The sequence below is a fragment of the Clupea harengus genome, chromosome 22, assembly GCF_900700415.2.
Source record: "Clupea harengus chromosome 22, Ch_v2.0.2, whole genome shotgun sequence".
Classification (NCBI taxonomy): domain Eukaryota; kingdom Metazoa; phylum Chordata; class Actinopteri; order Clupeiformes; family Clupeidae; genus Clupea; species Clupea harengus.
In genome coordinates this window covers 7,874,702-7,899,626 of record NC_045173.1, presented here as the reverse complement: position 1 = coordinate 7,899,626, position 24,925 = coordinate 7,874,702, and the positions used below count along the sequence as shown (strand labels likewise).

General features: G+C 47.0%; 1 protein-coding gene across 7 annotated transcripts; it reads left to right on the top strand.

Annotated features, from left to right (window-relative positions):
- Nucleotides 1-600: 600 nt before the first annotated feature.
- Nucleotides 601-24,853, top strand: ctnnd1 (catenin (cadherin-associated protein), delta 1). 7 transcript variants are annotated; one of them, XM_031559295.2, is made up of 21 exons: nucleotides 619-708; nucleotides 7,897-8,048; nucleotides 10,523-10,594; nucleotides 10,807-10,932; nucleotides 11,363-11,640; nucleotides 12,546-12,821; nucleotides 13,135-13,387; nucleotides 13,699-13,921; nucleotides 15,374-15,572; nucleotides 16,295-16,412; nucleotides 16,610-16,763; nucleotides 17,357-17,374; nucleotides 18,039-18,104; nucleotides 18,894-19,021; nucleotides 19,289-19,439; nucleotides 19,861-20,056; nucleotides 20,500-20,690; nucleotides 20,802-20,855; nucleotides 21,097-21,176; nucleotides 21,635-21,689; nucleotides 22,382-24,853. In XM_031559295.2, exons 2-21 carry the CDS (start codon nucleotides 7,902-7,904, stop codon nucleotides 22,441-22,443), a joined length of 2,847 nt encoding a protein of 948 aa, XP_031415155.1. In that variant the 5' UTR covers nucleotides 619-708; nucleotides 7,897-7,901; the 3' UTR covers nucleotides 22,444-24,853. The 7 variants fall into 7 exon arrangements, with proteins under 7 accessions (XP_031415159.1, XP_031415155.1, XP_031415154.1 ...); XM_031559294.2 differs by having other exon boundaries at nucleotides 660-984; XM_012837000.3 differs by having other exon boundaries at nucleotides 660-984; nucleotides 21,635-21,735.
- The last annotated feature ends 72 nt before the right edge of the window (nucleotides 24,854-24,925 follow it).

Sequence of the window (24,925 nt, the reverse complement as noted above, 5' to 3'; positions counted from 1 at the left end):
AGGTTTGAGAAATAGCAATGGGAACTAAGATTGTTTGGCTGTTATATTCCAGCGCTGATGAGGTTTGCTCCATTACATCTGTAATATATACTTAGTAGGCTAAGTGCTCATCAATTTTTTTTTGAGCTGCCACAGCGTCTTACGTTTTCTTTTATCAAATGAGAGAGCATGGGACATGCGTGTATCTGGACTGTCAGGTAAAGCACAAATGTGCTCACTTCAGTGGCTTTGGTTTACCATTAGGTAGAGCCTTTTGCGTGCAAGCCAAATGTCAAGGTGTGTTTTGGAGATGGATTGCCGTTGGGTTAGACTTGCATAGAGGGCATTTTCAGGAACTTGTCTTTGATAGGCATAACGTGAAGTATAAGGACACTGGTGTGATGCACTTGTGCAGTGACATTGTAGCCTAATGTAGACTAAACAGGCATTTTTCTTTTATATGTCCCTGCATATCATACTAGGCTCACGTCGGTTTTATTTTCACTATTAACCATAGAAAGACCAGCACATGTACAAACTTGAAGATAGGCCTACAAAACGCAGGAGGGAAAATGAAAGCGATGGGTGCTTTCTGTTATTACGGTAGCAGTCTACCCCTCCCATTGCCAGTGTGTGTGTGGTTTTTCCAAGTAGGGGAGGAGACAGGACAGGAGGAGTCGCGACGAAGAGGGAAGAGAAGTGAACAAGGCGAGGAAGATAGCTAGGAAGGTGGGTTTAAAAAACAGTACAAAAGTTCATGTTCATTTAAATTCGATTTTTGTAATACTTTTTATGGGCTCAACGTGTTACACACTTGAGAAGAATTTTGAAGGATTTGCACTGAAACAGTGAATGAACGAAGGGGCTATAACGCCCTAATTTCGTTCAGCAACGTTTGGAATTACAATCACTTCCTACCGCTTGGAAATCAGTATCTGGCAATAGCAGCCTGTTTCGATAGGCCGAGACCCGAACCACACTCCGGACTTGCACGAAAAGACAAAGGTAGACTTATTAAGAGGCTGAAATGTAGTCATTTGTGTGTATTTTTTGTTTGATTTTCCTTTAAAAGCTAATTTGCCGCTAACTTTCTCGCCGTAAATGTAATTATGTTGGCGTGCATACGATGAAGTTGGTTGGGTTTGCGCTAGCTAGCTTGTTGGCTAGCGATAGCAAGCTAACTATAGCTAGCAAGTGGTTACCGCAACGCATACTTTTGATTGCTAGCAGATAGCACTACGCTCTTGGCTAGTTGTTTCAGTCTAGCTCTACACTTAATAGCCCCACATATATCGTTGTATGTCCATGTGAAGCAACCGTACAATTGTGTGTTTTTAAGCATGCTATCCGTATGTGATGGTCTTGATAAGAAGTTTAAGGTTGTCGTACCATTCGCGAGTCAATATCAATTATTCGTTCTCATCACGAGAAATACCCAGTGTGTTATCTCGCTAACATTGCAAAGAAAGCGTTGAGGTTGTAATTCATGGTAACGTTAGTTATAAGCTATTGAAATTAGCCATACACTGTTGCCGACGTGTTTAAGTTTTCAATTGTCAAACCCCTTTTAAAAGGGCCCAACATATCATATTCTGATATTTGTATTAAACCTCTAATTCTTGTTGCCGATTGCCGAATCAACGTTTGCGAAGTAATGCCAGATATAGCAACAGCTAGTATGTTCAGAGACATTATGGGATAGTGTGTTACTATTCACTGTTACGATCTTCGTAGTTGCTTTCACGAGTGATTTTAAGAGTTTTGCTGTACAGCGAGCATAAAGTTTACCTTGGGATCTTAACTATGTATGTTAGAAAGTCATTTGTTGTCAAAATTGTTGCGGGACTAACACTGTATCACAGTTGTTTACTGAACACCTACACGCTCTCCCGCTCGAGCACCGGCTGACTTGAGCTCTCGACCAAAATCGAGGCGAGGTCAAAGCCCATGAACACCTGTGCTCGCGGAAGTGCACGCCTATGCTAGTTGAAAATGTAACTACTGCGGTGCAGGTCTTCAACAGGTAGCTCATTAATTAAGCTGGGCAGTGTTGGATGTTTTTTCTTTTGGTGTAACGAAACAATGTGTTTGTAGTCGCTGGATTTGTCTGGGATAATAGTACTTGTTGACATAATAACTAACCAGTAAGTTAGTTAATGACACCAGAACATTAGCTACCTCTCGCCGTATCTGATATGCCCCGCTCTGGGTCGTTCTTGTGGCCTTGAAAGCCCTTTAACGTGAATGAATATTCCACCTGAGTTCGTTTCCCGCTGAACCCATATGCTTTTCAACTAACTTTTATTTAAAACCTTCATGACATGTTTGCGAGACTGCTCAGTGTTCAGAAACTCGCAGTGGGCTTACAAGTAGTTTTAATTTATTGTAAGGCGAAACTCGACGGCTCCTTGCTTTGGATGTACTGTGTTGGTGGTGAGGAGAGCGAGACAGGAACCTGTTGAGTGGGTATTTGTTGAATGGGTGTGTGTGGTTGGGGGAAGGGGCAGGCGTGGTCCGGTCTCTGTTTTAAATGGAACCACTCGTGCAGGGCCGCCGTAACCCCCTGTTAACATTACACATAATCCACCCGTTAGTGGAAATCAACTTGGGTGAATGCGGCAAATGATGATGGCAACTGCACAGGTACTTCTGCGCTTGACCGAGAGTTTCAGTATGATCCGGCGCCACTGACTTGTTCTTCTGAATCCGAGAAATTAAGCTGTTTTTGTCTGCACAACAGTTAAAGATGGTTGAGATTTTTGTGCATTCCACATGTCCTGCGGGCGTGCCTCCTTTGACCTAGGTTTTCTATAGGGAGCGAGGACGAGTTTTTACATGCCCCCCCCCCCCCAACAAAAACATGCAAAGAGGACTAAACGGAGTTTTGTGCAGCATGTCTTCAACCTATATAGAACTTGTGATATAATTTCATTAAAAGTAACGTGTTGGTACGCTGTGTGCCCGTTAAGGCAGACGTATCATTTTTGAACCGCTGTAATGAGAGGTTTATAGTTACGAGAAGGGTGTGTCCGTCCTACACGGAAGGGAGTTGTTTGGTTTGAAAAGAGACGGCGACTCAGAGAATAGAAACGTTCACCTCTGGACTCTCTTTGGTTACCTCATCGTTTGAGTTAAAAAATGTCAGCTTTGTGTTAGCTGTTTCATTCAGATGACACAGCTGAGAGGACAGCCGTTACTTCCTGGTCAGACTTCACCTTGACAAGCCACAGCTCTTATGCTTCAGCTGGCTTTGCTTCGTCTGATATGCCAAAGTGAAGCATGGCTAACAAGTCGCATGCATTAGTGCCCCAACAGTGAACTTTTACTCGCCTGGACTTGACTGGGAGTTCCAGGGCTGTATTCTCTTCCTGATGTTAACATGACACTAGTGTGTGAGGGACAAACATGTTTGTTGGGTGACTGACTGCCGAGGAGCGTTGGAAGTTTGTGTTCCAAAGTTCAGGCAGGCTTTAGTCTGGAGCTAAGCCAAGGCTAACGGTTTGGCTCCTCTCGTTCAAATTTGCCCTTAGTCAGCAGGATGGTGATCTGGGCCAGCCACACCAGCATTTTAGCTCTGTCCACCATGGTCTGGCCAGGACTGCTGGGGTGTAGTGCATATTGTGTGTGTGTGTGTGTGTGTGTGTGTGTGTGTGTGTGTGTGTGTGTGTGTGTGTGTGTGTGTGTGTGTGTGTGTGTGTGTGTGTGTGTGTGTGTGTGTGTGTGTGTGTGTGTGTGTGTGTGTGTGTGTGTACTGTCCTCTGTGTCCATGCGTGGCTTTTTTCCCTGCACCTGTATGGAAGGCTCAGAGTTCCTAATTATCTGTGGGCTTTATGCAGGTTGCTTACTTTCTGCCTGGAGCCTGAGTAGTCCTGTGGTCTGGCGCAGCTGCTTTCAGACATATCAGCTGGTTATGAATGTGAGGGCTAACCCTTGCTGAGTGGCTGTTGCAGATGTGTGGTGTGGTATGCAGCGTGGAGGCTTCTGCCGCATTCACTTATTGTGTGGGAAGGAAACATATGTCAGCTGCTGTCAGCCATTGTGCTTGCACTGTGTCATGTCTGTGCTAGCACTGCGTGGTTATGCTAGGTGTTTGGTCATTTTGTCTGTTTAGTGGCTTAGCAATCTAATGCCAGCGCCATCCCATTAGGAGACACATGATTAAGTGTTCAGGCAATGAATTACTCTGAATTACTCTGAATTACTCTGGTCCTCTACAGCTTAGTGATAATACCAGTGTTTCTGTCTGTCTGTCATAAGCTGGATAATGATGCCAGAAGAACCCTGCTCCAGCAGGTGTTCCCCACTACATAGGTAGGTCTGCATTACAAAAGTGACCCCCCCCCCCCCCAAAAAAAAAAAACCCCAACAAACTAATGTCTTGTTTCAGCTCCCAACTGATGTGTACTTTTAACACTCCCCTGCAGTCTGTTCCCCCTCCCCAGCAACCATTCTTTAGCGACTTAAGCACAAGACCTCTAATATTGTCAGTTTCATTTGTAATAGGCTGTTCAAACCACCCTGAGTGTTTCATTGCTCAAGCTGAATTGGTATTAGATCATGTTCAGGATCCGTTTACATGTCTCTGTACGGCAGCTTTTGCCTTAAGAGGTCAGAAACTATAGCTTTACACAGCACCAGTGTCATCTCTGGATGGCATTCCTTAAATGGTTAAGTAGGTGTGGAAATGTGGGGTCTTGACAGAGGTTACTACAGGTGTGTGTGAAAGAGAAAGACACTATCATATCATCAGATGCAACCAGTCAGTGACTCAGAGACAATGCAGGCTGACTCACCTTCTCATAGTGAAGTAGTTTGAGTGTGTGTGTGTGTGTATGAGAAGGAGAGAGCGAGAGAGAGAGAGAAATATCTGTAAGAGAAGAGAGGGATAGGGGCTAATCGGAAAAGGGGTGGATTTCCCAGTCATCCAGAGCAGCTGAGACAGGATCTGACATGCCACAGTTTCAGCTGGAATGCGTGTCAGTGGGTGTGTGTGTGTGTGTGTGTGTGTGTGTGTGTGTGTGTCGTGTGTCGTGTGTGTGTTTTCCTGCCTTTTTCTCAGTGTGAGTGTGTTTGCTCTGGGAGCGGAAGGCGGGTGCAAAAACAGTTTCAGTAGCCATCGACGAAACCCACTGCTGTGTCTGTGTTTTCAAGGACAACTGCATCAGCCCCCCTCCTGCTTTCGCTCTCTCTCTCTGTCTCACACACACACACACACTCTGACACACACATCCCATTGTTTTCAGGCCCACGCCACGCGGACAGCTGCAAATATTTCCCGTGTGTGTAAGAGTTGGGGTGAAGTTATTTGAAGTATAATATTCATTACTCGCACTGGCAAGGGAGGGGTGGTTTCAGAACAGTCATCCTGTCTGGCCTTGGTTGGGGTGTTTCCAGTGTTGTTTGAAATCTGTAGTGTTTTAATTTTAAGATTTGGTTTGAGGTCAAGCTCTAAGCTGATGTGGGATTTGTTTTGGTCTCCCAAGCCTCTTGTGGGTATTTGCAGTGCCATTGGGACTGTCTATTTGTCTTCCACGCTGGGAGTGTGGAAGTGTTGTTGACACAGTGGCTCTGTGAGTGTTGTTTGTGTTTGATGGTTTTGTCTTGTTCGTTTGTCTCGAGAGTTGCTCCTCTCAGTCCATTGCTGCCATTTTGCTGTGTTCCTCACATCGTGCCATTAGGCTACACTAGCTGTTATTTGCTTTTGAAATCCAAACAAAAGGTCACTCCCATGGCTAGGAGAGATTTGTCGCCCAGCCTATTCGGTAGAAGATGACCAGTGTCCTCAACCACAGGCACACATGACCTGATTACCTGATCAGACTTACATGAGCTGTCTGTCCTCGTTTTACTGTCTGTTATTGCAGGGCCAAAAGACACTTTACCTACCAGGAACACAGAATGAGGAAGGGTTGGTGAACAATGTAGCCTAAAAAAAGGCCAAGATTGGTCTTGGTATCTAGAATGCCATGGGCTTTCCTTGAACACATCAGTAGCGCTCTGCCCCAGCTGATTTGAAAGTAACGTGTAATTCAGAAGCATACTTCATGGTTTCACCCCTGATCTTAAAGCTCAGATCCCTCCTGAACTTGTCATCACAGATCAGCACAACTTCCTACCAGCAAGTGACGGCATTCATATTTCCCTGGGAGTGCCGTCATGCTGTCTGGGACTGACATGCACGACTGTGGGCGTGCTTTAACCAGAGGCTGGTGTCGGGCAGGAGCGGGGGTTGTTCCCTTCAGCAGAGTGATTTTTATCCTAATAAATCAGCATGTCAGATGTGTAGAAAATGTGGGGCTGAGTGTAACGGAAGTTCGGCTGAAGTTTTGTGTCTCCTGTGAGACTGCAGCTGAGCCCTTCTGTGCCAGCAGCTCCTGACAGAGCCAAGAATAACTCTGAGGTGCTTCCCCTCCACGCGACAGGTTTTTTTCACCTGCAAATAGCACTGTGTACAGTCCTGCACCAGCAAGCTGAGAGGTGATAATATATGCTCTGCCTGATTTTGTTCTTTTTCTGGGTACTTTCGTAAGTCTTTTTATTATTACTTTGTGAGACAAAACTCAACGACAAAAAGGACCAAGTTAGCCTGGCTAACTGTGATAGTTGTGTTTGCTTCTGATAGCTGTTGGACACACTGCCATCTGTTCCGTAGTACATTTGTGTAGCACATGTGTACTGTGGCATTATGACAGTAAGAGGATCAGTGTTATAGCTTTCGATGTTCTGTTGGGATGGAGAGGCAAAACCTTTTGTCCAGTTCGGTAGTGTTGTGTTCTGTTGATTGTTTTTGTTTTAATGAATGTAGTTATAACACACACCTATCGAGTGTTATCACAAAAACGCAACAATAGGAACAGTAAGGTGATATTCTTCCTATTAGCCAAGAGAGCCACTGGAGCTGTCAGTTCATAGTTTCCCTCTTAGGTCAAGCAAAATGGCGGCCTTGACCTCTTAAATGGACATTTATGGTTATGATGGAGGAAATGGCAAAAGTCACTAAGTAGCTATGGACCGGAACTGGCTTGAGTGGTGTGGTCTGAGCTCATTCCTTGCTGGAAATGAGACCCGTGGTTCTACACACCCACACACCCTTTTACTCCAACGTACTTACACACCCATACATAGACATGCACACTTAGCCAGCCCCAGGCTCATATCTTATTCATGCTCAACATGAGCCATATGCTCCAAGTCTGTGTGTGTGTGTGTGTGTGTCTTCGTCTTCCTGAGGTGCTTTGCAGCAGCGCTATGTTACCACACCTCTATCTGCAGTAGGCTGTTTGCACTCACACTCTCTCCACAGTAGCGCATCGCTGGTGCCAACTCTTCTCCACCTTCTGACACTTCTATCTTTGTCTTTTTCACTTGGTCTGGCTTCGAACATTAACCCTGTCCTCCCTAGTGTGTGTTGCGCTGGCCGTGTCTTTCTCTGACTGTACTGCTCTCTTGTTATGTGTAGTGCCTTTGTCGTTGTCGTGCTGTGTGTGAGTGTGAGACTCTAGTTCTGTTTTTCTGTGTCTGTCGAGTTGACACCAGTCTGTAGGGATGAGGGTTAATGTGTATGGGAGACCACATGAAAGTCTTGCATTACTAGTTGTCCCGTGTGTGTGTGTGTGTGTGGGTGGGTGAATGGAGCTCTTTGAGTCATTGCGTGTCTGTGTCATGCACCCTCTGTCTGCGGAGCTCTTGTGTTGGGGGATTTTTCTTTCCTTCATAATTGGGCAATTCACTCTTGATCTGTACTTACTCTGTATGAGTAACTTCTTGCTCTGTCTGTACTTATATCTCAGTATGTGGTAAGCCTGCTGTATGCCTAGCGCACTGTCTGTCCACTGGTGTCGGGGCTTGCTCTGTCTCTGTATGTGTGTGTGTGAGTGAGTGAGTGTGTGTGTGTGTAACACTCTCTCTCTCTCTCAGTGTGTATGGAGCACTGTGAGAATGCAGCGTCTCTCCTGGCCTCCGTGCGGGAGCAGGAGATGCAGTTTGAGCGTCTGACTCGGGCTCTGGAGGAGGAGAGGAGGAGCGTGGGACCATCGGGTACCCTCCCTCGCCCCCTCCCCACCCTGCAGGTAACACCCCTCATCCACCGCCCCCTAAATGTCCCCTCCATCGGCCTCCACCACCATCCGGTTCATCCCTCCATCTTGCTCCGTCATTTCCCAACACCACCCTCCATGCACCTTTAGTAACACCCAGTTTAGGGAATCTTTTACTGCTGAGCGCCCCCCCCCCCCCCCCCCCCCCCAATCCTCATGGCTCCGCTCTACCCTCCATATCAGCATTTCACCATCGTCACCTGTTCTCCATGTCACCTCCCCACCCCACCCCTGCCTCATCCACGCTCTCCATTTCAGTGTGTGTCTGTCATCGCCCACCACTGCACTCCCACCACTGTCTTGACCCGTCACAAACGGCAGTCATGGTGATTGTGGATCAGGTTGAGTGAGTATGCTGGCTCAGCATATACTGTTAAAACGACACCCATCACTTCCCATCCAGTCTCCACCCCACACTCCTCCATCCGCTCCGCTGAACTCTCTTCTCTCCCCCTCCACCCTCTGTGGTGGTCATCTTCACTCACTGCGCCTGCATGCCGCTGGTTTACTCTGTGTGATGACAAACCTCCTAACAGAACTGGCAGTTTGCCTTGGATGCTTTTTGCTTTGGAATGTCAACCTGGCAACTTTCAAATGCTTACAGAATTTGTATGAGAAAAATTGGATGTCACCAAAACACAGATCTCTCTCCTCTTCCCCCCCCCCCCCTCTCTCTCTCTCCCCTTCTCCTCTTCCATTCAACCACCCCTGACACTCTGTTGACACCACTATGGTACAGCTCGTAGGCAGAGGAGAACCGGTTCAGTTAGTCAGAGCCATTATCTTGAGGGGGGTGAGACAGAGGCCCTTCACCCTCTCCCAGGATGTTGCTCAACTCTTCTCAGAAGGCTCCCTGGGCCTGTCTGTCTGTCTTTGCTCAGCTGGGCTTATCGTGACGGCCGACTCAGCCCCTCAAGTTTTAACTGTTGACCACGCCCAGTTTTTCCCAAGATTTGGTGGTGACACCTCCCACAGTTCCTATCTGTGTGTGTGTGTGTGTGTGCGTGTGTGTGTGTGTGTGTTGTGTGTGAATGACCTCACTTACACCAGCTCCCACACAAACACCAACTACCGGCTTACACTCCTGCTTAACCCTGACTTTCCCAGTTATCGCACAAACACACACACGCACGCGCACACACACACACACACGCAAATGCACACAGAGTTTTTGTATCTGTCAAATACAAAACACAGTGTTTCTACCATCCTCCATTCAAAGAAACCTAATTGCATTCTGTCGTTTTTTTTTTTTTTTTTTTTTTTTGGTGCTTTCTCTCTCTCACACACACACACACACACACACACACACACACACACACACACACACACACAGTGGCATACACATACATTCCAAGTGCGTTTTGCATAGAGCGAAGTCCTGGTCAGTGCCTGTTAGGCCAGCAGGGCTGTGGAATGCCACTAGCCTTATCTGCACTTTGTTGACATAGTTAAACAGCATTAACATGCCAGCCAGTTCACAGACCCTACCTGTGGGCAGGTCCACACACGCAAGCACTCCACACTTTCCCTGCTCTGAGAGCCTTACACTAGTGCTGGAGGCACGAGGAGGAATCTGGTCTCAGAATGTTCTGCCCTGAAAGGGAAGATCTGCTTGGTTGTTTCTGTTTGCCATCTGGTTTTCCGACTGGAGTCCAACCTTCTACTGGGCATGATGAGAGATTGCGCTAAAGTTTAAAGAAAACATTCTTAAATATGCTTTCATCACACAGCAGTAGTGTTTGCAAATTCATGACCCAGTTGGGCAGAGTTTAAATTATTACATTTTAACCCCCTTCCTTCTCACCGCCAGTCTTGGTGAGTGGGTAAACACCACCACCACCACCCACCCACACACACACTCGTAGCAAAGCAATGTGACTTCACACAGCACAGTGGCAAGGCCAGCACCTCCCCTTGAAAATGTTGGCTGGAATGACTTAACGTGTGTGTGTGTGTGTGTGTGTGTGTGTGTGTGTGTGTGTGTGTGTGTGTGTGGGTGTGTGGGTGTGTGGGTGTGTGGGTGGGTGGGTGGGTGGGTGGGTGGCCGCATGCCTTTTACCACACAGACCAAAGAGCATTTCCCTGGAAGCTGCTGCAAGCATTCCCCTGACTCCCTTATCTTCTTCTGGCGCACGTCCACCATCTGTCCATCCATTTACCCATCAGCCATCCGTCCATGTGTCTCTCCGTTCTTTCTGTGTGTTCACTTGACGTCCGTACTTCTGTTTCAAACCCTCTGCATGGAATTGAAGACCGAGTTTGTTTGTGGGTGTGAGTGAGCTGCTGTCACTGTGTGTGTGTGTGAGCTGCTGTCACTGTGTATGGCTGATGTGTCCAACAGTAACCTGTTTGGAACTGCTTGGTCACTGGCTGTTGTGACACCCCTGGAGTATAATCCTGTGTGTGTGCTCTCTTAGCTCACTTATCCCTACTCTTTCCTGTAGAACGGGCGTGTCACTGGTGATGCGGAGTTAGAGAGACTCAAACTGAGCGAGGGATATATCAACGGGACACAGGTAGGTGTAGTTGTGTTTGTGTGTGCGTGTGTGTGTGGTTTCCTTCCTTTGTCTCCAGCTGTTTGGCACGTCGATATACGTGCACTTACGTCCATTCACTTTTTTGCCCATGTGTGTGTGTTGGAAAGTGTATTTGTTTTTAGAGTGTGTGGAGGGAAATGCTTCTCTGCGCTTGGCCGTGGCTCAGCATTGTTCTTTCTCTGGTCTTGCAGTACAGGATGTTAGACCCAGGTCATGTCGTTGAGCAAACGGTCACTGTAGAGGAACCTCAGGAGGCTCCCTCTGTCGTCTCTTTGGAGACCCACGACGACGGATCCACACGCCGCACTGAGACCACAGTAAGACCCCACCCCTCCAGAAAAACACTGACTGGGCTCACGGTTCACACAAGGACAGGCTTACATATGCATACACACATGGATGTTCTGTGCACGAACACACACAGACGCACATTTGCGGATAAGGACAACTTTATCCTCTGTGCCAGTGCTATTCTTGGCTATTATCTACCACAGCCAAGTTAAAGTGCTGACAGGGCCTGAAACAAGACAGGAAATGAACTCCAGTGGCTTTGTCGCACCACTATCCTTGAAATGACATCACTCACTATCAAACACGCAAAGCCAGATAAACTACTGAAATGCCCACTGCCATGTCTAAATAAACAATAGACACAATCTGACCTTGGCACTGAGTCAGATTTGAGCAGCTATAATCGGTACTGTCTAATCAGTTGCTTCCCTGTCGCCTCCGTATCACCTCTACTAGGTCAAGAAGGTCACCAAGACCACCACCACACGCACAGTCATCCCGTCTGTGTCGGACACAATGTCCCTGGATGGCAGCAACTCTGTGATTGGCATGGGGGGCTACGGTCAGCCTGCGATGTACCGACAGCCTCCGGGTCCAGCAGACTACCCCACCTCCACCGTCCCCCGAAACTACCACTACGGCCCACCAGCAGGCTATGACGACTACCGTGGCGGCCCACCCTCGGACACCTATGCCAGCCTCAACCGTGGGATGCGTATGGACCCCAACTACAGGTTGGCATCCAGTCTGTGTATATGTGTGTGGTTGAAAACAATTATATTCACAGTATATCCCTTGGTTGTGTGTGTGTGTGCAGTATGTAGCGTGTAAACAATTCCCATCAGCTCTGTGATGGTACAAAGCAAATGACTCTAGATACACATGTTCTGAACAAACTAAATCTCAGTACCTAAAATAGGGGTGGTTATTCAGAGAACGTTTCACTCACATTGAGCTGATAAGTAGTGAAATGAAACCCTGGTAGGGTCTGGATCCAGCAAAGGTGTGAGATGAGGTGTTGATTTGACTTCGTGCTTTGGTAGAAAGACTGTGAGCTGGAGGGAAGGTGTTGCATATCTTTCTGCCTTGTCATTAGCAGGACATCTCCAGATCAGGCAAAGATAGGGATATAACAATTGCTGTCTGCACTGTGCTCTTTGTGTCAGGTGTTATTTAAAGCTTGTATAGGTCCCTAAAGGAATGGAAGGAACAGTGTGGCTTGACTCTGAATGTGTCTTCTTTCACTCTGAAACAATAGAAATGCAGTAGAGCTGTAGAAGCCCAGTCTGCTGAGGCTCCGTCCCAAAGGGCTCACTCGCTCACTGCTTGCACCCTGAAATAGTAAGGCTGCAGTGCTGTCTTAGGACTGGACTTCCAGCTCTCATACAAACAGTGAGCCAGTTGGGACCCTAAGCTCATCCCAAGCTTCACCCAACTCCTACGATAGCTTTACAGTAGAGCATCTCCTAAATCCCACCCCATCTCTCTTTCTCTCTCCTCTTTTTCTTCCTGTCCTGTCACTCTTTCTTGCGCTCCCTCTCTTTCCCTTTCCCTCCTCCTGCCTCCCTTTTCCCCTACCTCTCTCTCTGTCTCCCCCTCTCCTTTCTCCTGCCTGCCTCGCTTGCTCTCTGTCCCTCAGGCCTGATGGCTACCGCACACTGGACCCCAGCTACCGGGCGCACAGCCGGCCTCAGCTGGACCCATACGCAGCGCAGCCCCAGGTAGGGCGCATGGGCATGGGCAGTGCCCTGGACCTGCAGCGCTTTGTGCCCGAGCCCTACGGCCTGGAGGACGACCAGCGCAGCCTGGGCTACGACGACCCAGACTACGGCATGGGCCCACCTATGCACTACAGCACCATGCCCCGCCTAGCCCATGGCATCCCCATGCACGCCCAACCACCACGCCGAACTGGGTAAGGAAGTGTGCGTGTGGTGAGGGTTAAAGGAAATGTATGTTCATGATTGAAACTAAAATACAAGTGGGTTCTGAATCTCTATTTCGGGTGGATGTTTTAGGACGCGCTTAAGATGAGATCAGAATGTGTTTCCGGGGGTGACAACTTTGGCGGCACTGTATTTTAGCGTGTGTATTTTAAACGTGTTAGGAATCGATTATAGTGTGAACAAGTGTTCCATTGCCATTTAAAATCTTTTGCTCACACATTTCAAATCTTCTCATGGTTGCGAGTTAACGTCTTGCCTGTGTGTGCCTTGTGTGTGTATCAGGAGTTATGAGGGCACCCTGGACGGGGACATGAGCGCCGCCGGGGACATGTACTACTGGGGCGGCGCGCCCCTTGCCCAGGGTGAGCGAGGCAGCATGGCCTCCTTGGACAGCACCCTCCGCAAGGGACCCGCCCCCACCACATGGCGACAGCCCGAGCTGCCTGAGGTCATCGCCATGCTCAACTACCGCCTGGACCCGGTCAAAAGCAACGCCGCCGCCTATCTGCAGCACCTCACCTTCAAGAACGACAAGGTACAGCGCTAATGAGCGCGCAGCATTACATCTGTGGCCTCGAGCGCATTTCTCACTAAATGTGCTCACATTCATGTTCATATAAGCATGATTAATGTTTCTCATGCAGTTCTATCAAGCTGCATGTGTGTGCTGTAATCATACTTAGGGGATTAATCAGTCTCTCCTTTCCTTTCTGTCACACCCTCTCTATCGCTCTTTCTGTTTGCCCTTTCCTTCACTCTTGTTCTCTCCCTTTTTTTTTTTTTTCTTCTTCCGTGCCACCCTTTCTGTTTCTGCCTCTTCTCTCTCTCTGGCTCTCTCTTTCCCAGGTGAAAACAGAGGTGCGCCGCATGAAGGGCATCCCTGCGCTGGTCTCCATGCTGGACAACCCAAAGAAGGAGGTGCACCACGCCGCCTGTGGTGCACTCAAGAACATCTCGTACGGCCGCGACCCTGACAACAAGATTGCCATCAAGAACTGCGACGGCATCCCTGCGTTGGTGCGTCTGCTGCGCAAGACCCGCGATCAAGACCTCACCGACACCATCACAGGTGAACCACACTCTTACACCTCACCGACACCATCACCAGTAAACCACACTTCTTACACTTGACTGATGCAGGGTCCTTCCAAGTCTGGTCCTTCAGAAGCTAGTCAAGACTCCTTCCTATCATTCTGAGATCAAACAATGGAACACTCTAGCGAGTATGCAGGTGTGCGTCATTGAAAAGGTCCCGCCTTCAAATTCCGTGCTACTTTTTTTTAAAGGCTCTCGTATGTGAGCATAAGATTGTGGGTGCTTTTAGAACGCAGAGGGTACTCCAACTGCATCCTTGAAAATTCTCTGAACGAAGGATCTCCTTTTTTTTTAAATTTTTTATTATTCGGTTACTTATTTTTGTATGGTTTTGTTGCCATTTTTTGACTTCCGCTAAGAAAAAATAGTTCTTCACGCAGATAGATCTTGAAAGTTCCAGGTGTTGCGAAGCAACCCATTACTTGCTGACTTCAATTAAGTTTCCATTACGTTAAATGACTGGACTACTTGCGGAATGATATGAAAGATGTGAATTAGAAGCATAAAACCTGTTGCCAATGGCAGCTGTAAACTACTGTACTGTAAACGTTGGGGTGGCCCATTCAAATCAATGGAACTTTTTGCAAAGTTCTGAGGAGCCGGTGGGCTGGATGAAATCGCTTGGCGGGCCCGTTCTAGACATTGGAACTGTCCTTGGGCAGGATTTAATGTCGTAGCATCGTTGATAATGCAGCCGCGAAGGATTCGTCTTTGACTTTGAAAAACACCCACCATCACAGGTCACCCAGACAACCCTTATACCTGACCTCACATAATCACAGGTAAACCGCACTTCTTACACCTGACTGACATCAGATATCCCCTTATGACTCGCCTCTACTACTACTACTCCATCTTACGTCACACCTTCACTTCAGCACTACTTCAACCGTCACCGGTAAACCACACCTTACTTCCCACCATCACAACACCTGTAATATCGTAGTGACATCAACACAGGAGAACTATACCCCTCATGCCACACTTGTGACCACAGCTGCATGGAATGGCCCATATTGCAAAATCCATGTTTATTAGTTTGTGAGTCATTGCCGTTTTATTACGCAAGGATTGTAAAACTGTGTCATGAAACCTGACCCACACACCAGTTGACAGGAAGAGTATTTAAGTGGCCTCTTCATAGCAGAGGTTGATCTTACGCCAGCCGTGTCATCCAAATATGCAGATTTGGTACTCTTTCCAAAAGATTTTCTCCTCTAAACCCAGCTTTGATCTCGCCTTTCATTAGCTTCAATCACAGAATGGAAGGTGACAATGTCTGGTTCTTACTCTATATACTCAAAATGAGTTGTGTGGTCACATATAAGGGACATCATTCTTAATTGACACGAAACCACTGACAGTTGATACCATACTTCCCACATGTAGCATCACAGCACTGACCTCTGAGCTCATGTCCCCGCAGGCACCCTGTGGAACCTGTCGTCTCACGACTCTGTGAAGATGGAGATTGTGGACCACGCCCTGCACGCGCTCTCAGACGAGGTGATGGTGGCCCACTCGGGCTGGGAGAGGGGCAGCGGCGGCGGAGGGGGGGAGGAGAACTGCAAGCCCAGACACCTGGAGTGGGAGACGTCCCTCACCAACACAGCCGGCTGCCTGAGGTGAGGGCAGTGGGGTGGGGCAGGGACAGAAGGTTGGCTGGGGTAAAAGAATGGAGAGAATGTAGGGAAGACAGAGAGGGGAGGGTGAGAGAACAACAGAGTGGCATTACTGAAGCTGCCTCTGTGCTGCCCTCTGGAAGAGATGGAGAGTATGATGTCATCGTAGGAAGAATGGAATGATAAACGGCACTAGACGGAAGAGTCGCTGTATGGCCATGTGTGAAAACTACACCACACAGGAAATAGAAGAAGGCTAAGAGGAAATGCCTCTGGCCTGTCACAAGCGAGTTAATGGCCTGTGTGTGTGTGTGTATATGAGTGTGTATGAGAGAAGAGCTGTTTGTGTGTGTTAGGGTCCTGTTCTGGGGCTGTGTGAAAAGGCGGAGAAAGGGAGTGTATGGTGGGACAAAAGAGGGAAATGTGATCTTTTGAATCCGTTTATTTCCCCTGAGTGCCCCTCTTTCAGGGAGCCTTGTTCTCTCCGCTGCTGGTATTTGGCTTTGGAAACCACTCTTTTCACTTGCACCCAAAGCTCTTCACTCTAATGACATCCCAACAAGGCCAGATACTCTAATCCCCAAAGTAGTCTCCCCCCACCCTCCATCTTCCTCCTCTCCCCGTTTGTCTGTCTATCGTCATTGTTACTGTAGATCGATGTATCTCCCCTTTCTCTTCCTTAGAAGTTTTAAAAAACGCAATCTTTCTCTCTCTCTCTCCCCCAGGAACGTGAGCTCAGAGCGCAGTGAGGCCAGGAGGAAGCTGCGAGAGTGCAACGGATTGGTCGATTCTCTCATGTACATCGTTCAATCACAGATCGACATGAAATCTGTCGACAACAAAGTTCGTCCTGTTTGTTTATTTTTTTCATACTTTTGGTGGGATTGGGATTAATGCGGGTGCACCCCCGATGTTGTATTTTGCTGACCTCCATCAGAACCATTGCACCTAGATGTTCATGTGTAGTTGTCTGGAGCGGTCCTAACTGTCTCGCTCTCTCACATATGGGTGTGTTCCTTCTCCCCCTCTTTCCTGTGCAGCTGATAGAAAACAGTGTGTGTCTGCTGAGGAACCTGTCCTATCAGGTGCATAGAGAGGTGCCCAACTGTGAGCGCTACCAGGAGGCTCAGCCAGTCAACCAAGGGCCTGTTCCCACACAGAAGACCGGATGCTTTAGCTCCCGCAAGGGCAAAGGTGTGTGTGTGTGTGTGTGTGTGTGTGTGTGTGTGTGTGTGTTACTGTTGATAGGACCATGCTGAATATATATGAAAAATCTATAAGGCAAAGCATCAGCTCTCCTTTCCTGCGTCTTTCTCTACAGCTGTATTAGTGTATGTATGGTGACATTTTTATTTAATAATTTTTTTTAAGTGTCCACTTAGATTAATTTCAGCAGAAGCTTTTCTTTCAGTCCCAGTCTAGTGAACCACTGCACGTAATTATGTGTCCTCCAGCTGGGGATTTGAAATAAAATATCTTTGAATGGCCCAGACTTTGCTCTTCTAATGCTATGCTCCGATGGCCAGCTCCACGTTTCTGGGGTCCTCTGGGCGTGTGCATGCTTTGGGGCAGGTTCTTGGGGTCAGTGCATTGGTGTGGATTCTTTGTAGACCTGCTTGTGTGTTTGTGTGGGTGGCTTGGGGAGAACTGCTGCTGGTTTGTTTCCATACTGAAATACTGTCTTCCCTGCCATGTCTTTCTCTCGCCCCGTCTCTCCCTCTCTCCTGCGTTCCTCTACCCCTCTTCCTCCTCTTCTTCTGCCTCTTCTCCATCTGCTCCTGATCCAGACGAGTGGTTTTCCAAAGGTAAGCTGCTGTCTTGAAATCTCCACTTTTGGGGTCTGTTTTCTTTATCATGCTTGCAGAGCTGCCATTCACACTCTCCATTTGTAAACCTCTCTGACATACAAACGGCGAGAAATCATTTACGGAAACGTCACATCAGTTAATTGTAGATCAATGCTGTGTTTTGATGCCACGCAGTCAACCTGTATACTAAGTCACAGCTATCACACGCTAATAGCATTAAATGGATTTTTTTCTTGGTGATGGAAGATTTCTGTTGGTTTGATTGATTTAAACATTTTGTTTTAAGCTGAAAGCCAGCTCACTAACTGTCTAATTTAATCAGTTTTGGGCCTATATGCCATGGTGTTCGCCACCTCAGTTATTCCCGAGCGCATAATAAAATCAGCTAAACATGAGCATTAAGACCCCATACACACTCACTCACTCACTCACACACACACACTCACACACACACACACACACACAGACACACACACACACACACACACCCTTCTCTTGCATTTAGTTTCATTGTGTCTGTGTAACCAGTGCACATCACCAAGCAAACTGGGATCTGTGGTAGTCGAACTCACCCCTGCCCTTGTGCAGGCATTGTATATGTTCACCTGGGATGTTCAGCTAAACGCCTCCTCTCCCCCCTTCTCTTTCCTCACCCGCCCAGGGAGGAAGGATGATGATGGAACTTCTGACATGATTGAAATTCCAAAGAGGACCAGCCCTGCTATAGGTAAATTGTGAAATGTCGCCCTCACAGGGCACTCTGTTTCTCTTTAGGGGTCGAGGTGTGTTGTATTTTCATTTCAGCACTTCCTCATCTGCACTCAATTTAAGAGTTAACTAGGGTCCAGTCATTTATTTCTGTTTTTCAGCTGTCGGGCTTTGACCCTGGCTGGGCCACAGAGCTCTTTTGTGCAGGATGGGATGCTTTAGTTTTGGACCTCCTACATTAAGAACTATGCTCTTAAGAATTTGAGAGTGAGCTACTTTTATGTATTTTCTGGTAACATGCATCCACTGGCAATGTAATCCAGACTCTCGGCTGTTGTCTAGGTGATATGTAAACTGCGTCCACACTAAGCTGGGTACATTTGAAAACGGTGATTCTATGTACAAAAAATCTCCGTTCACACTATTGTTTTCGTACCGTTTTCCAAATGTTCTGCGTCCGTACCAAAATGCAGAAAGGTTTTTTAAACATAATTGTTTCTCCATTTAGCCCCCTCAGATTTCCCACACAAACCCTGGGAAATCTGAGTGGGCTAAATGGAGAAACAATTATGTTATTTTTTGTACATAAAATCACAAACAGGACCTAAAAATCACTCTGATTGAACATATGAATAGCTTAGTCAGTCATTAACCTACCATATTAAATTATGTTGGCCTTGATAATATGATTATGGCCATCAGCGAAACCCTGCCCTAAACTAACCAACTGACCCCTGGAGACTAAACGGTTGAGAACCCCAACCCTAAGTAACCCCTTCCACTCTGTCTCTGTGGCGGTGTTGTGTAGGTTATGAGTTGCTGTACCAGCCGGAGGTGGTGCGTGTTTACACCTCGCTGCTGAAGGAGAGCAAGAACCCCTCAGTGCTGGAGGCCGCGGCTGGAGCCGTGCAGAACTTGTGTGCCGGCCGCTGGAGTGTAAGTGCCCTCGTTGCTAGGCCGGGGCCTGTGCCTGTGTGTGTACGCTTAATGTCACCATAGATATGAATAGTAACATGCCTCTGAGGAAATGACTCAAATGAGGAAGCTTTACTAAATATAGGGTAGAAATCTTTTTATAGTCCGTTCTTGTGATTTCTAGATATCGTTCTAGTGTGTTCTCCTGGCCTCTGGCTGTGTTTTTGCCTCATTTCTGCATTTCACATCTGACTGTACCTCTGTACCTCTGTCCCCTCCCTTCCTCAGTATGGGCGGTATATCCGGGCAGTGATGCGACAGGAGAAGGGTCTGCCCATCATGACAGAACTGTTGGCTCATGGCAACGACCGTGTGGTGCGGGCCATGTCTGGATCACTCCGCAACCTGGCCATCGATGCCCGCAACCGTGACCTGCTTGGTTAGTCTCCCCTTCCTCCATAAAGCACAGACACAGCTGTGTGTGTGTGTGTGTGTGTGTGTGTGTGTGTGTGTGGTTACATGGCTTGAACAGTGAAGTTCATGGTTGCTTTAAACATGTGTGCATTACGCCAGGGATTCGCAATCCTATACCTCCCTGCTCTCCATGTCTTCTATTCCCAAACATACCTGATTGAAATCCGTGTCATTATAATGCTCTTGATGAACTAAATCCGGTGTGTTCATTTCATGAAGAGTGCCACTGACGTGTTCAGATGGTGGACGTGGCCGCTGTAGCGACTTCTGCCTGCTGTGGTTTATCTATGGGTCCTGTTCATGTATGTGGGTGAGGGGGGGAGCCCTGTATCATGGGCCATTTATGTTTCCTGGCCACTGGTTCTCATCACCCCTCCTCCCTGCAGGGAAGCACGCGGTGCCACACTTGGTTGCCAACCTGCCAGGCGGGGGCCAGAGCCAGCCGGTGCGCGGCCTGACGGAGGAGACGGTGGTGTCGGTGCTCAGCACGCTGGCCGAGGTGCTGGGCTCCAGCCTGGACGCCGCCAAGACGCTGCGCGCCTCCCAGGGTATCGAGAGGCTAGTGCTCATCAACAAGGACGGGTACGAAAAGTGTGTGTGTGTGTGTGTGTGTGTGTGTGTGTGTACAGAAGACAGTTCAGCAGTGTGTGTGTGTGTGTGTGTGTTTGTAGGACTCATTAACAAGAATTTCTGTTTGTGTGTGTGACAATTTTTTTTGGTGCTGGTTTGAAGTCCAGTCAGGACATGAATGGGCTTTGTGTGTGTGTGTGTGTGTGTGTGTGCACTTTTGGGTTTTTATGAGGACGCACATTGGTGAGAAGAGGGAAGTCTCTTTAATGTGAGTGTGAGGTATGAAAGATTAGAGAAGGGCTTCTCAGCTCTGTGTGTAAGTGTTCGGCCATGACCCTGTTCTCTCCGTGTTTTCTAAGTATTTTTGGGCTTCCTCAGGGGAGCTGGTGAAGCAGGGCAGGCTTGCTGCAGCAGAGGCCGTGTCTGACTCCCCTGTCCTCTCCTCTCCTCCCCAGGAACCGCTCGGAGCGCGAGGTGCGCGGTGCAGGCATGGTGCTGCAGATCGTGTGGGGCTTCAAGGAGCTGCGGCGTACGCTGGAGAAGGACGGTTGGAAGAAGTCCGACTTCATGGTGAACCTCAACCCCCCTACCACCACGCGCAGCAACGGGGGCTATGAGGACAGCACGCTGCCCCTCATCGAGAGGGGTGAGGATCAACCAGCCCGTCTAATGTGTACTACCACACACACACACACACACACACACACAGACACAGTTTGGGAAGTAAATGAATTATCTCCTTTGGACATCTTTTCAGGAGGCAAGCAAGACCGTGAGAGAGATATGATTCCACTGAATGACATGGGACCAGGTGATTGTCTTACCTTGCTAACACGTATGCTACATGCATGCATGCATGCGCGCGTACACACACACACACACACACACACACACACACACACACACACACACACACACACACACACACACACACACACACACACACACACACACACACACAGACACAGACACACACACAGACACACACACTCACACAGACACAAAAAAAACAAATGTAACACTTGGAATGTCTTCTGTAATTGCTTCATCAGACGCATACTCTACACTGGACCAGAGAGGCAGGAGGAACACTTTGGACAACGCCCTAGACACGGACAGAGACACCGCACAGGTGCAACACACACACATACACACACACGCACATCCACCTAAAAGGCTCAATTGGAAACCCTGATGCTCCAGTTATACACATGCAGACACTTGGCATGCATCATTTTCAGAACTGTGTGACTCCTTATTCACTACTATCCTGCACAAACACTCCTTACAACTGCACTGTAACTAACCAGAATAACCACAACCTATTATCTTTCCCCAACTCTCTTTCTGTCTGTCTCTCCTCTACTCTGCGATGCTTTTTCTAACTTGTTCTCACTTCTCTTGTTCATATTTCACTCTTTCACATCTCATTCTGTCACTTTCACACTCTATTTCTATGTCTACTTTCACACTCTCGCATGTCATACACTATCATCTGCCACTCTGTGGTTCTGTCTGTCTCTCTTTCCCTCGCCTCCTCTCTCTCTCTCTATTTCTCTCGCTCTCTTTCCTTCGCTCTCTCCCTCTCAGGGAGGGATGTATGGGGAGAGGCGTGGCTCTATGCCTCTGCTGGACTCTTACGACGGTTAGGCCACTCCCCCTCCCCCCCAAACAGTGCATGATCCAGCATGGTATGTGTGTCTCACCAGCCTCTTTTTCCACTGCACGGGCTCGTTGTGTGTGTGTGTGTGTGTGTGTGTGTGTGTGTGTGTGTGTGTGTGTGTGTGTGTGTGTGTGTGTGTGTGTGTGTGTGTGAGAGATGTCCTCCCTCTGTCAATCCTCCTCCATATTGTGGTGGTTAACCTGATCGCTGTGTTTTTAACACGTGTCTCCCTTCCCTACTGTGTGCGTTGTGTTGGTGCGTATGTGTGTCTGCCGTGGTCCTGCAGTGTCGCTGTGTTTTTGTTAGTTTTTTTGTTTTGTATTTTTGTTCACAGCGTGTGGCCAGTTGTGTTGAGGTCATGTGGCCTGCAAAGTCACATGCTTTATAATTGTGTTATCCCCTTTCGCTGCCTGGTTGACTGTAGCTGACAGTGGAAGACTGGCTACAGCTGTGCATTTGTACTGCATATGCACATTCTGAGAAAGGACAGGCAAAACTTCCTCATGACCTGTTTGCCTAGTTGCCTAGGTGCTCCTTTGAGTTTAGTTTTTTTTTTTTGTGCAACTCAACCCTGCACACTTGATGTAGACCCTGTTATCAGTCTTTCTTGCTTTCTTTCTTTCTTTCTCTCTATCTCTCTCATTTCTATACTAATCATTCTCCTCTCTCCACAGAAAAACTGATTGTCTGCATTACTCGAGGAGAGCGCCCCCTTCCTGCCTATTGTCCCTGCTGAACTCTGAAGGGACAACAGCCAGTAATGAATCAAGACAAGACACTCGATCTCTTTCTGTCTCTGTTTCTTTCCATATATTTCAAATGCCAATCCCCTTTTTCATTGAGGACCACTGTCTAAGACACAGACACTATAAAACTTTGCTGTTTCTTTTTTTTTTTTTACCATCTACAGAACTCCATATGAATAGTTAAGGACAGACCTACTACAACACTAAGGAGGTGGAGATCCTCTTTCACTTTCCTCTGTCCCTCTCCATTACTCCTAACTGCTATTGAAGTTTTCTTTATAGCAAGCAACAATGAAAAATTAAGTCATGACCACTCTAAAGCCCCCCCCCCCCCCAACCTACCTCCCTCAGTGATGCCACACTCTGCACGGATGGTTAACTCCACACAGGGCCCTGTGACACTACTGACTCACAACCTGTTCCACTAAGATGACTCCTGACTGAGCTGTGACTACCATGACCAAACTCTCTAACTTGTACCACTACAGTGACACACACACACACACACACACACACACACACACACACACACAAGGGACTCCCAATCACAAGGGACTCCTTCCTCATGTGAAACTAAAAGTTCCTTTTATCTTACAATCCTCCTTCTCTTCTTTTTAATTGTCATTTCTGTTTTTTTTGTTGTTTTTTTCCCCCGGTGGTTGGGAGTGTCATTAGAAACCTACTACAGTGTGTATCGATTAGTTGTATAGTGTTAATTTTGCATTGCTAATTTAGTCCTGGTTTATCTGGCTTTCCGAGTCACACCAATGACTGGCTTTGTGCCAAAGGCTATCTACATTTGCTGGCGCTGGGTTGAAAAATGTACATAGAACACTCGCAAAACTGAATTCATGGTTCCGCACTACATTTAATATATATATAAATATATATATTGGGAGAGAAGCAAGGGCCAAGTTGTAATTTTAGCCTTTGCCCCCCCCCCATTCAGTCCAGATGACCACTGCAACCCATTCCTGCCTTGCAACTGGTTAGCTGTGTTGGTAGCTGTTGTCATGGAAACGCCTGAGGAGCTCTGCCCAACATTCCATTGTCTCTGAGGAGACCATGTCAGAAGGGCATCAATGAGAGAGATAGAAGGAAGGCACTGGGAGAAAAGCGCCAACGCAATGGATTACAGCCGTTGGCTGCTTTGATGATGCGGGACTTAAGTCTCAGTTTTTCTTAAGCAGTTCTGTCTTATGCAAGGGCAAACAGCAGATTTGATTGTTGACCCAGTATGCTTTCTTTTCCAAAGTCTGAATATACATGAATGTGTAAATATGTGACCGCATCCAACAATCCGCTGTAATGTCTGAGTGCCTCACTCACGGATGGTTGTTTTTTTCTGTTTGTTTGTTTGTTTGTTTGTTTGTTTGTTTGTTTGTGTGTGTGAGTGTGCGAAAGGGTTTTCTGAAGGGCACGACAGGGGTGCTTTACAACTGCTCCTAATGTGTGGTTTTGCTTGCATTCTGTCTTCAGTAGCCATTTTTGTTTTGGAGTGGCTGGTGGTTTTCAGATGAGAGGGGTGTAACCCTGCTTATTTCTTGAGTTCCTAGAAGTACAGTGCTTGTTCCTTAGACTGCATAATCCAAATGCACAGTAACAAAAAGTCTGATGTAGATAATTACTGAATGGATAGCACTAGGAGTTGGGGAATATTTTACTGTGTTGTTTTTACCCTTTTTTTTTTATTGATTTTCTTTTTTTTCTTTTTCTTTTTTTGGTTTGTTTTGTTTATTTGTTTTTAAAGGAAATGCCATGTTTTCAGTCATGTTTGTATTTAACACTAGTCATTTGACCCACATAGAGCAAGCAAGCTGTGTAATGATGGCCATTCTTATGTATTACTGAAAGTGATGTGGAGACTATTCCACTGGCAGAGTGACGCTGGGTGTGGAGAGGGAAGTAGAGTTTAAAGAATCTGTTGAATTAATATGGAAAATGCAATAACACTCAGTCAGATGGCGGCAAGGGCAAGATTTTCGATTCTAGCTTGGTATTTAGATTAAAAATAAAAGCACATTTAACTATATATACAAGAGAATATTTGTTAAGTTTAATTATTTTCCTCTTGGTTTTATGTCCTTTTCCTTTTTATATTATGATTTTGGGGATATTTTTTCTGAGGGTGCTGTGGGTGAATGCATATGCAATCAGTTTTATTTTTTAATTAAATGCATTTATGGTTTATATCTTTTAATTAAAGACAAAACAAGAAAAAAGTCATGTCACCTTTCGTCAGTCCTTATTGCTCTGATTCTGCAACACTAATCTGAACATGATTCCAGAGGAAAGACGTAATCTCTGTTTGCCTTGGCTCTTAAAAGTTGCACCTTTCTTTCATGGATGGAATATGTAACTAGCAATACTGTTTTTAATAAAAAGTGATTTTTTTCAACATCCCTGATCTTTATTAGTTCATTGTATGTAGACTTACTAATGTGAATGGGTTACGTTTCAAGATATTGACCG

Bases quoted from the DNA above. Each gene is read 5' to 3' on its own strand.
- ctnnd1 (XM_031559295.2), top strand. From the start codon at position 7,902: ATGGAGCACTGTGAGAATGCAGCGTCTCTCCTGGCCTCCGTGCGGGAG. The intron at 13,388-13,698 runs GTACAGCGCTAA...TCTCTTTCCCAG, and splicing joins TCACCTTCAAGAACGACAAG to GTGAAAACAGAGGTGCGCCG. The intron at 19,440-19,860 runs GTTAGTCTCCCC...TCCTCCCTGCAG, and splicing joins CCGCAACCGTGACCTGCTTG to GGAAGCACGCGGTGCCACAC.